The following is an 11,856-nucleotide window of genomic DNA, read 5'->3' as shown; positions in this document are numbered from 1 at the left end:
CCCCCGGCATCTCCTGGCATCCTTCGGCATCGCCCCCGCAATTCCCGACGGCCCCTCCGGCCCCGCTCTGCTCCCACCGTCCCCGGTACTGGACCCTCGGCGCCGGGGGTTTGAACCGCCCCTGGGGCGGCGCAGCCCGGGCACAGCGCCAGCGGGCCCAGCAGCCCGGCAGGACAGCAGGGCCCGGGCAGGACAGCAGGGCCCGGGCAGGACAGGGCAGGGCCCGGGCAGGACAGCAGGGGCCCGGGCAGGCAGCAGGGCCCGGGCAGGACAGCAGGAGCCCGGGCAGGACAGCAGGGGCCCGGCAGGACAGCAGGGGCCCGGGGGACAGCAGGGGGGGCAGGACAGCAGGGGCCGGGGGCAGGAGCCAGACAGCAGGGGCCCGGGCAGGACAGCAGGGCACGGGCAGTACAGCAGGCCCGGGCAGGACAGCAGGGGCCCTGGCGACAGCAGGAGCCCTGGCGGAACAGCGGAGCCCGGCAGGACGCAGTGGCCGGACAGGACAGCAGGGGGCCGGAGGACAGGACAGCAGACCCGGGCAGGACAGCAGGAGCGCGGCCCAGCACGGGAGATCGCTCCCGCTGCTCTGTGCCCCTCCGGCTCCGCAGCGACCCAGCGCGGCAAGCTGGGGGGATGCTCCCCGTCTGCCCGGGCACTGAGACCCAAAGCACGGCTCTGCCCGCGCTGGCACCGCACGGCCCGGGTTGGAACGGCGCTGGATTGATTGAATTGATGGAATTGCTCTGGAGCACCTCGGTGTTGCATAAACAGAATCTGCTGATGCTCCTGGGGATGTGAAACGTGCTTAGGGACCATCCTGTGCCTCTCTCTGAGGCAGCGGCATTGTCCCCACGCCGGCTCCCTCTCCTGGTCCGGAGCCGACCCGCGGGGACGCGGCAAGGGCCGCGGGTGGGCAGAGAGCCCAGGGCGGTCCTGCCCTCGGCTGGGAGCTCTGCCCGCGCCACCCCCGCGGCCCCCCGGCCTTCCCATCCGCCCGTGTTCCACCCTGCCGGGGCGGGGCGGGAGAGCCGCGCTCGCTGTGTCCCGCAGAGCCCTGCTCCTTTGCGGCCCCCCGCAGCCCTCGTCCTGCCTTCCCGGCTGAAATAAAAGGGCTGGGAAGAAGCCCCAGGATTTTCCCAGCCTGAGCAGCTGGATGCAGAGGGCTGGGGCGAGGGATGGGCTCCTGCTGCAGGAACCCAAAGGCTCTGCTGATGTCCAGTGTGGGCTCTTTCCCTGGGGGCCCTTTCCTGCTGCGCTGTTGTTGCTGCAGCACACCCCCAGCCTCTCTCGGGATCTGGGAATGTTTTACAGCCAGGCAGCTCCTGGCATCTCCCCTGGCATCAGCTGGTGCAGGCTCAGCACTTCCCTCCCCGTTTTTCCATCCTAAATTGCACCATTACTGCAGGATGAAAAAGCAGATATTTATGTGCGTCTGGGGGTGGAGACAGAGAATTCTGGTTCCTTTGAAGGGGGTCAGGGGCACGGCTGAGAGCTGTGCTCCCCACCATGGCGCCAGCAAAGAAGTTCCTTCCACAGGGGCAGGAAGGGTGACACGCACGGAGAACATCCAGAAAAGCCCGGTAGGATTCTCCACACAGTAACTGTGCCCAGCTTCTCCCGGCCCAGGGCAGCTCCAAACGCCCTGCCAGGGCGGGTTCTCTTCGCCTCCACCAGCGCAGGTGCCGAGAAGGTCACTCCGAGCGCCCCTGGCTGTCACGCTCCCTCGTTCACACGGTGACAGGGCTGTCCCTGCCCTCCACCCATCCCGGGGCCGCTCAACCTCCAGGATCCGAGAGCGCCGGCCCAAATGGGTCAAAGCCGATTAACGTCAGAGCGCGCTTCGGTGCAAACCCTCTGACAGAGCAGCGCTGACGGGAGCCGGCCCCGGCCCCGCCCGCAGGTGCAGAGCGGGCTCCTCCCGCCCCACATCCCCCCTCCTGGCCAACATCCCTCCGTCCTGCCCCCATCCCCCCCTGTCCCACATCCCCCCTCCTGTCCACACCCCCTCCTGCCCCACATCCCCCTCCTGCCCCACATCCCCCTCCTGCCCCACATCCCCCTCCTGCCCCACATCCCCCTCCTGCCCCATCCCCCTCCTGCCCCACATCCCCCCCCCCGTCCCACATCCCCTCCTGCCCACATCCCCCTCCTGCCCCACATCCCCCCTCCTGTCCCATCCCCCGTCCCGCCCCACATCCCCATCCTGCCCCACATCCCCCTCTGCCCACATCCCCTCCTGCCCACAATCCCCCCTCCTGCCCCACATCCCCCTCCTGCCCAACATCCCCTCTCCTGCCCCATCCCCCTCCGCCCCACATCCTCCCTCCTGCCCCACATCCCTCCGTCCTGCCCCACATCCCCCTCCTGTCCCCATCCCCCCTCCTGCCCCACATCCCCCTCCTGCCCCACATCCCCCTCCTGCCCAACATCCCCCCTCCCGCCCCCTGCCCCCGCAGGTGTCCCATGCCCCCGGCCTCTCCCTGGGTTGGTGGCACCGCGGGCTGGAGGCAGCAGGGTCACAGCCCGCTGTGCTCTGACGGCCCCGCAGCACCAGGGATGCTCTCCGGGCAGGAGGGAGCTCACAGCCTTCCCACAGGCTGCTAAACTCCCTGCGAGAGGGTTTTAATCACATTTCCCTGTTTGCTGCTCCAGGAGACAGAGATAATGAAGGCTGGGATGGAGGTGGTGTCTGTGAAATCCCTGCAGCAGGAAAACGGGGAAGGGGGAGGGGAGCAGGGGGCGCAGCCAGGGAACTGCTCCCACCCTTATCCCAGGGCTGGTGGGGACAAGTGACGGCCACCAAACCCCTGCTCTGTCCTGGCTGAGCTGTGCTGGAGCACGAGCCTTCAACCTCTGCAGGATCCCATCCCATCCCGTGGATCCATTCCATCCATCCATCCATCCCTCCATCCATCCATCCATCCCTCCCTCCCTCCCTCCATCCCTCCATCCATCCCTCCCTCCGTCCATCCATCCCTCCCTCCCTCCCTCCATCGCTCCATCCATCCCTCCCTCCGTCCATCCATCCCTCCATCCCCTCCCTCCTCCATCCATCCATCCCTCCATCCTCCATCCACATCCATCCATCCATCCATCCATCCATCCATCCATCCATCCCTCCCTCCCTCCATCCATCCATCCATCCATCCATCATCCATCCATCCATCCATCCATCCATCCATCCATCCATCCCTCCATCCCTCCATCCATCATCCATCCATCCATCCATCCCTCCCTCCATCCCTCCATCCCTCCATCCATCCCACCCATGCCATGCCATTATCCCATTATCCCATTATCCCATTATCCCATTATCTCATTATCCCATTATCCCATCCGTCTCCCTCCCAAGCCCCAGGAGGCTCCAGGCTCTGCGCTCGGTGTGTCAGTCGCCGTGCAGTGTCAATGACCCCGCCCAGCGGGGCTCTGCCCGGGCCCGCAGCATCCCTGTCCTCTCTCCCCTATCCCGGCTGGAATTGGCCGCTGTGCCTGGCACGCGGCAGTGCCGCCGGCAGGAGCAGCTCTGCTCCACCTGCCATCTGTCACCTGGCCCGGCGGTGTCACCCACCGGGTGACAGATGGCACCGGAGCTCCTGCCGGGGCAGGGCTGCCGCTGCCTCTCGGGGCTGTCCCCGCTCCCCGGCTCGCTCCCGCTCCACCCCGCGGGATCCCTCCCTGCCGCACGGAGCCCAGCGGTTAAATCCGCCGGGAGAGGGGACCTGGCCCAGGAGGAGGAGGAGCAGAGGCGGCCACAGCCTCTGGGCCCCAAGGTGGAGTCCCGAGGGTCGTTTGTAGGGACGCCAGGGCAGGGGGAATTGGAAATTAAAATGCTATTGGAAAGTTTAATTATATCTTCACAATTTGTCATCCCAGGCACTGGAGATGGTTCCCTGTGCTGGGAAGGATTTCTGGCTGTGGTTCCCTGCTCTGGGAAGGATTTCTGGTTGTGGTTGGTTCCCTGCTCTGGGAAGGATTTCTGGTTGTGGTTGGTTCCCTGTGCTGGGAAGGATTTCTGGCTGTGGTTCCTGCTCTGGGAAGGATTTCTGGCTGTGGTTCCCTGCACTGGGAAGGATTTCTGGCTGTGGTTCCCTGCACTGGGAAGGATTTCTGGCTGTCGTTCCCTGCTCTGGGAAGGATTTCTGGTTGTGGTTGGTTCCCTGTGCTGGGAAGGATTTCTGGCTGTGGTTCCCTGCACTGGGAAGGATTTCTGGCTGTGGTTCCCTGCACTGGGAAGGATTTCTGGCTGTCGTTCCCTGCTCTGGGAAGGATTCTGGTTGTGGTTGGTTCCCTGCTCTGGGAAGGATTTATGGTTGTGGTTGGTTCCCTGTGCTGGGAAGGATTTATGGTTGTGGTTGGTTCCCTGCACTGGGAAGGATTTCTGGCTGTGGTTCCATGCTCTGGGAAGGATATCTGGCTGGTTCCCCGGGTTGTCTGGTGCCCAGGGTGGAAGAGGGGCCGTGCCCGCAGAGCAGGAGCCGCTCCAGCGGCACATTCCCAGCTATCACCGGATCTCTGGGATCCGCCTGTCCTCACACCGGGTCACTGACCTCGGGGCATCCTGCCTTTGATGTGCACGGCTCTGCACGGGGTGGATCCCGCAGGCACTGCAGGCAGAGCCGGCCTTCCTCTGCCGTCTGTGCAGACTCTGATTAACGGGCACAGCGTCTGGCTCTCGTTTTTCCAGCCATGGAAGGATCCAAATGAAGGCTGGCTGTCCCTGATTAACCATTACCCTTCCCACGCCTGTTCCCAATGCCGGGATTGTGCTCTGCTCTGCTTTGCCACCCTACTGCCGATGTCACACTGGTCTCTGTTCACCCTGAGCTGGCCACTGGCTGCCTTCTGGCTCCTCACTGGGCACCAAGGGTGCCATGTCGGCTACCTAGGATGCCCCATTGGCCACTGCTTTGCCTCTGTGACACCAGGAGAAAGCCCTGGGACCACACAAACCACACTTTATATCAGGGACAAATCACACTGTGCCTCTCTCTCCCCCAGGGCTTGGTTAACAGTACACACCACTGGATTTTCTGCAGGCACTCCCCAGCAAAACGCAGAAATAGCCCCAGAGTGTGACAGGGGCGCTGGCATTGCCGTGGACTCCCTCACGGCCAGCAGGGCCCCAGTGATGACAAATGACCCTGGCCCTGTAATTACAGCCGGGCTCTGCTCAGCAGTGCTGCTGCATTATTGAGAGCAACCAAAAATACTCCAGCTCAGTCATCAACTGCTCTGGGCCTCCTGGCGAGGGGCTGCCAGGGCTGCCTCAGCCTGGGCTGGCACAGGGGACAGCCTGGAACAGGCTGCAGAGGTTTTGCACATCCTCCAGCCCACAGGGAGGAGGCCCTAGGGGAGAGCACCTCGGAGGGTCAGGATGCTGATGGGAAAGTGGCATTAGGATGACATTAATTGCCTTAGTGTCAGTGTCACTGCTGAGCTGACCTGAGCCGGGCAGGGGATCAGGGGAACTCGTGGGAGCAGCTTTGCTCCATGCCCGCGGTGGGTCCTGGAAATCAGCTGGGAAATGGCTTGGACGGGAAGGGTGTGAGGGGAGGCCAGGGAGGCTGGGGGGAGCGGAGCGGGGCAGGCTCCTCTCTGCCAGAACCGCTGAATTCCCTCTGCTGAGGGGAATTCCCGCCCTCTGCAGGGACCAGCGCGGACCCGAACCTCCCCCCTTCTCCTCCGGAGGAGTCCCGCCTTTCCTGGGAGCTGGCCTGTGCCCAGCTTGCTCAGCCGAGAGCTGTGAGCGCTCTCCGCCAGAGGTGGGGTGCCTGTGCCAGATGTGCTCGTGTGCAGCCAGATGTGCAGGTGCTCAGGGCAAGATGCGCATTGGAAGAGCTCAGGGAAGAGTTAACCCACACCTGCAACAACCACAACACCGTGGGCTGGTGTTCCTCCAAAGCCCGAGGGAACCCCAAAAGACACCAGAAAAGAATGTTTTTTCCGTATTCTGAGCCATCAGGAAGGAGTGTGATGGAACACTGTCACCCCCCAGGCGTGCGGCCAGGCACAGTGCTCCCCTTGGAAGGTGTTCCTGTTTACCTGAACATCCTCTCCCGGGTCATTGCCCTGGTCAGCAAGGCAGTGACCAGCGGGGCGAGTGACTGCAGGGGACATCAGAAGCTTGGCCGGGACAGTGACAGTGACCTCTTCCTCTCCCGTGTGCCACCGCAAGGGCGCGACGAGAAAGGTGACTCAGGAGCGCGGGCAGGGGACAGTCACCATCTCCACAGCGCTCCCGCGGGGTGTGACAGAGCCCGCAGCGCCCAGGACGGCTCGGAGAGCTCTGTCACAGCACAGCGGGGACAGTGCGCCCAGCAGGGACAGAGCAGCGCCTCCGTGTCCCGAGCAGCCCGGAGCCCCCGTGCTCGGGAAGGGCCGCGCTGGGCAGGGCAGGGCAGACACACAGCTTTGGGCTGCGCTCTGCTCTCCGCTCACTCTCCTCCCTGGAATTCCTTCCCTTCTCTCCTGCTCGGCAGCACGGGGAGGATGGACGCTGGATCGCCGGGCTGCTCCTCACTCTCCTCCTCCTCCTCCTCCTCCGTCCTCTGGTTCCTGGGCTGGAGGAGTGACACCAAGAGGCGGCTGCCTCCTGGCCCAGCCCCGTGGCCCTCCTGGCACCTGTGGCAGAAGGATGTCCTGCCCCTCTACAGGCACTACGAGAAGGTAAGGGACGAGTGGCCTGCACCCACTGGCAGCCCAGCAGGACACACAGCGGGAAAGTCCCGTGCCAAAACAGAGGGGAATCCCACAGGTGACTCTTCCGACCTTCCTTTTCTTCCCTCCCTCATCTCTTGCTCTACCAGAATTGCCCAAATCTCTTCTGCTGGGAGCAGATCCAACCCTGCTATTGAAGCCTTTCTCCTCCTCTGAGGACCCATGTGGTGACAATGCCCTCAAGGGCTGCAGCTGCTGTCCAGAGATGATGCTTTGAACCCCCAAAGTGGCACTGGGATAAAACCCCCAGGGACAGGGACAGGGACAGGGACAGGGATGGGAACAGGGGCAGGGACAGAGCTGGGAGTGGGATGGGGTCACAGCTTTGAGGGAGGCACTTCCATCCCAGCTGGGCATTCAGCAGTGCTGTGGGTCGAGTCCCAGTTGAAATGAAGTGAATGAAGCGGTGTGGGAGCCTGGCTCACAGAGCTGCCTGTCCCCCCAGCTCAGCAGCACCTACGGCCCCATCTTCACCGTGTGGCTGGGGCTGAAGCCTGTGGTGGTGCTCTGTGGGTACGAGGCGGTGAAGGATGCCCTGGTGGGACACTCGGAGGAGTTTGGGGGCAGACCTCAGATCCCCCTCCTGATGCAGCTCTCCAAAGACTACGGTGAGTGCCTGGATCTCTCCTGGATCTCTCTTGGATCTCTCCTGGATCTCTCATTCTCTCTGTGCCCAAGTCTAGGGAAGGGGTCAGCACCCAAGACACCAACACCCATTTCCTGTTCTACAAGACCCTTAAACTCCTACACCCCTTGTCCAGGACAGTATTAACTCCAGTTAGGCAGTTCCAGCTCTGTTCTGGGTGCCTGTAGAATCCTCATCTTTCACAGGCACTGCACACCTGCACGGTTCCCACCTTTGGCCATGTTGCTCCTCAGCCTGCCCAGAGCAGGGTTCCCCCTCCTGGGGAGCAGCAGGGTGGGCAGAGGCTGATCTCCTCTGTGGCCCTGCAGGATTTGTCTCCAACAACGAGAAGAAGTGGCGGGAGCTGCGGAGGTTCACGCTCAGCACTCTGAGGGACTTTGGGATGGGGAAGAACTCCATGTCCCAGAAGGTGCAACAGGAGGCCCAGCACCTGGTGGAGCTGCTGGCAAAGCTCAAAGGTGACGTGGCTGCTGTCCTTGCTGGCCCTGGGGCAGGCAGAGGACACACAAGAGCGCCATGGGACACGTGTGGCCCCAGAGCTGTTTGCAGGGCCCGGTGTGGGTGATCCCTGCAGGGAAGGGCTGGGATCCAGCCCCACCTCAGCCAGGGCTGCAGAGATGTGCTACAGCCAGGGCTGGAGGGCCGGGAGGGAGATCCTGCTCTGAACTCCTGGCCACAGGCGAGGAGCATTCCCTGGGAATGCACAGCCAGGCCAGTGCCCTGCTGACTTGGGGTTAACAGGTGATTTCCTCCTCCCCAGCAGTACCCAGCTCCTGCCAGTGCCAACACGTCTGCTGGGGCATCCTGCAGCTGCCTCTGCTCCCCTCAGTCTGAGCTGTGGGAGGGTTAGGGGCAGGGGGGTGGCTGGAGGAGCCCAGCGCTCAGCAGGGCTCTTTGCTGTGGCCCAACAGATCAGGCAGGGCGTAACATCAGGGGCTGGGAGCAGGAGAAAAGGGCTGTTTTCTGTCTTGAAGCACATCAATAACTGGTGACTTTTGGATGCTTTTCTCACCTTTTGTGGCCGCAGGCAATCCCTTTGAGCCCATGACCATGTTCAGGCATGCCGTTGCCAACGTGATCTGCTCCGTGGTGTTCGGGAGCCGCTACAGCTACAGCGACGCGCGCTTTCCTGGAGCTGCTCAACGCCATCGGCAACTACATCAGCTTCTTCCTGTCCCCCGTGGCCAAGGTGGGAGCCGGCTGTGCTCGGCACCTCTGCCCGCCGCCCTCGGCGGCTGGGGATGCTCCCTGCCTTTGGGAGGGGCTGGGAGGCTCCGGAGCCTGAGCCCTGCCGTGCCTTCCCTCCGCAGCTCTACAACACCTTCCCCAGCATCATGCAGCACCTCCCGGGGCCGCACAAGAAAGTCCTGGCCGACTGCCAGAAGCTGAAGGATCACATCCAGGAGAAGGTGCAGCTCCACCAGCTGACGCTGGACTCCAGCTGCCCTCGGGACTACATCGACTGTTTCCTGATGAGGGCAGAGAAGGTAGAGGGGGGCTGCCCTCCACCTGGCTGCAGCCTGCAGCCTCCCCCAGACCACTCTGAATGCCCCCCACCACCTTCCTGCAGGAGAAGGGCAGCCCAGAGACCATGTACAGCCACGAAGACCTGGTCATGTCAGTGTTCAACCTCTTCGGCGCCGGGACAGTGACAACCAGCAACGCCCTGGTGTTCTTCCTGCTGATGCTGGCAAAGCACCCCCACATCCAAAGTAAGGCAGAAAACACAGCTGCTCCTGTGCCTGGGGTGCTCACGGGGCACAGGGTGCTAGGGCTGGTAGGTTCTGTTTGGGGGCAGACCCAAATCAGCCTGTGGGGTCACCCAAGGGTGGCACCCATCAAATACAGGTCAGGGGATCCAGGTGCCTCTCCCTGGGCCTGGAGTGGCCTGTGGGAGATGCTCTGAGCTGGCCTGGTGCAGGCAGGGATGTGGGCACAGACTCTGTTTCTGGCTCTATATGGGATTAGGGCAGGTTGTTCCCCTCTAGCCCATCCCTGGGTTTAGGATTAATCCTGTGGAGGCCGGTGAGAAACTCTGGGGAGGTGACCCAGCCCCCTGCTGTCCCCAGCCAAGGTGCAGGAGGAGATTGACGCCGTGGTGGGCACCGGCCGAGCCCCCTGCACAGAGGACAAGCTGCGGATGCCCTACACCAACGCCGTGCCACGAGCTGCAGCGCTACCACAAGACCCGCATCGAGAACTTCCCGCGCATGACACGCAGGACGTCCTCTTCAGGGGCTACACCATCCCCAAGGTACACAGGGGACAGGGAGAGGTGGCAGTGGGGCTCCGTGACATTTGCCTTTGTCCCTGGACTGTTTGTACACGTTTGAAGGTTACGGGTCTTTCCCAATCCTGGTAGCGGTGACGTTTCAGAGGGGAGCAGAGGCAGGTGAATGTCACTGCCCGTCCTGCCCACACCCCCTGTCCCTTTCCTGTCCTGGCAAACAGCTCTTCCCACCACGGAGCCGTGCAGGGCCGGGGGGCCGGAGCAGGTGCCCAGACCCTACTATTGGCGTCCCCTGGCACCCCAGTATCCTACTCCAGCCCTCGGCAGATCCGGGGACAGGCACTGCTCCTGGTCTCACCGTGAGCCTTATGTGCAAAACTCACACTGGGGGAATGTCTCCTGCCTTTGGATCAGGAGCAGCGAGAGCGGCTTTAACAGAAATCCATGAGAATAACTCAGTAATTTGTGTCTCCTGAGCTGCACAGACTGACAGGACCATGGGGACAGCAGAGCCCCACGTCAGCTGTCCCAGTGGCATAGAGCCACCATTCCAGGCTGCCTCCCCATGGGAAGTGCCTGGGCATTGGGGTGCACACCCAGCCTCCCCTGATGCTCCCCCTGACTCATCCCCCCCAGAAGAGCCTGTGGCATGGTGCTGATGTCCCTCCTCACATCCCTGCCCCATCCCTCTCCCACAGGGCACTCCTGTCATCCCAGTAATTTCCTCTGTGCACTCGGATCCAACCCAGTGGGAGAACCCCAAGCATGTGGACCCCACACTTCTTGGACGAGAAGGGCGAGTTCAGGAAGCGCGAGGCCTTCATGGCATTCTCAGCAGGTCAGTGCTGTGTGCCCAGGAGTGCCAGCACAGACACCCCGGGGCACCAGGGGCTGCCTGCACCCTCCTGTCCCTTTGGTCCCCACCGGGGTCACCCCTCTCTCCCGCCCAGGGAAGCGGATGTGCCCGGGGGAGGCGCTGGCCCGCATCGAGCTCTTCCTCTTCCTCACCACGCTGCTGCAGAACTTCACCTTCCATGGCCACGGAGCACAGGGAGCTGGATTTATTCTCCCTGTGGCTCGAGATTGAGAGGAGGGCGATCCCGGGCAAGTTCTTTGCTCTCCCACGCTCGTTGTCCTCCTGAGCTGGGAGAGCAGGACAAGGAAAGGCTCTTCAGGTCTCCACCCTGCCCTAGAGCGAGCCCTGCAGCCACCAGGGCACAGCCACCACAGGAGGGACAGTTCGGGCTTGGAGCTTCTCCTCTGAGAACTTTGGGCCGTGTGCCAGCAGCTCCATGGGCAGCCCGCTCCCAGTCCTTCCCTCCCCACGGCAGGAATGGGAGGAAGGCTGCACTGCTCTTCCTCCCCCATCCCCTCCCATGCTGTTTGAGCTCCTCGTGGCAGGGCTGCCTGGGGCTCCCTCCATTTGGTGAGGGATTCAGAGAGCTCTGCAATAAAAATAATCATCAGAACCAGGTGCTGGTGTTTATAAGAACACTTGTGGTGCCTCTTGCATCCCGTTCTTCCCAGTGCAAACCTCCCAGACCCAGGATTTCACCTCCACGTCCCTTCCTGGGTGTCTTCACCTTTCTCAGAACACCCAGTCCTGCCGTTCCCCTGCCTGGGGTGAGGCTGCTGCAGAGGGTGTTGTGTCAGCAGTGGGGCTTGGGGGGCCTATGAACCCTGGGACTTCAGGGCATGGAGCAGATCGGGTTTTTCAGAGGTGTTGGAGGTGTTTTTGGTGGGGTTTGCCCTGCCGGGGTGCTCCTGCACACACGGACAGGGCACAGCAGGGACTTCGCCCTGGGGGAGGTGGCTGTGCCCTGCTGAGGGAGGTGACAGCAGGGACCTTGTTAATGCTCCTGCTTTGTCCCAAATGATGCATAAAGCAGCCTTTACTCTGACTCTAAGTGCATTTGTGACTTTCAGATTACTAAATCGGCTCTTTTCTTAATCTGGGGAAACTCAAGCAGGCAGAGCCACCTGCCAAAAACCTGTGTGACCAAAACCTTTGCTCCGTCTCTCCCTGACGCCCCGGGTCAGCACTGTGCCCGTCACCTGGGTAACCTCTGGGCTTCTGTGACTAAAACCAAACACCGACGTCCAAAGGCCACCCGTGCTCCGCTTCCCGTTCCCTGCCCGTTTGTGTCGCTTCCCAGCCCGGCCGTGCGCGGGGCTGGCACGGTGCCCTGCCCTGACTGCGGCTCCCCAACCCGGAGGGGTGCTGGCGTCCCCTGGCACCCCAACATCCCCGACACCCCCTGGC

The 11,856-nt window shown here is 62.7% G+C and overlaps 1 protein-coding gene across 1 annotated transcript; it reads left to right on the top strand.

The window, feature by feature from the left end:
• The first annotated feature begins 6,489 nt into the window (after window positions 1–6,489).
• LOC136369528 (cytochrome P450 2C5-like) lies at window positions 6,490–10,762 on the top strand. The gene is given in 14 exon segments (XM_066332430.1): window positions 6,490–6,666; window positions 7,163–7,325; window positions 7,672–7,821; window positions 8,391–8,482; window positions 8,484–8,552; window positions 8,674–8,850; window positions 8,934–9,075; window positions 9,433–9,523; window positions 9,525–9,574; window positions 9,577–9,617; window positions 10,292–10,368; window positions 10,370–10,431; window positions 10,544–10,625; window positions 10,627–10,762. Coding segments are annotated over 14 exon segments (1,482 nt in total). The 3' UTR covers window positions 10,736–10,762.
• Window positions 10,763–11,856: the final 1,094 nt, after the last annotated feature.

Source organism: Sylvia atricapilla, chromosome 18 (assembly GCF_009819655.1).
Source record: "Sylvia atricapilla isolate bSylAtr1 chromosome 18, bSylAtr1.pri, whole genome shotgun sequence".
NCBI lineage: Eukaryota > Metazoa > Chordata > Aves > Passeriformes > Sylviidae > Sylvia > Sylvia atricapilla.
The sequence above is the reverse complement of the archived record's forward strand: the minus strand, read 5'-3'. Positions and strand labels throughout refer to the sequence as shown.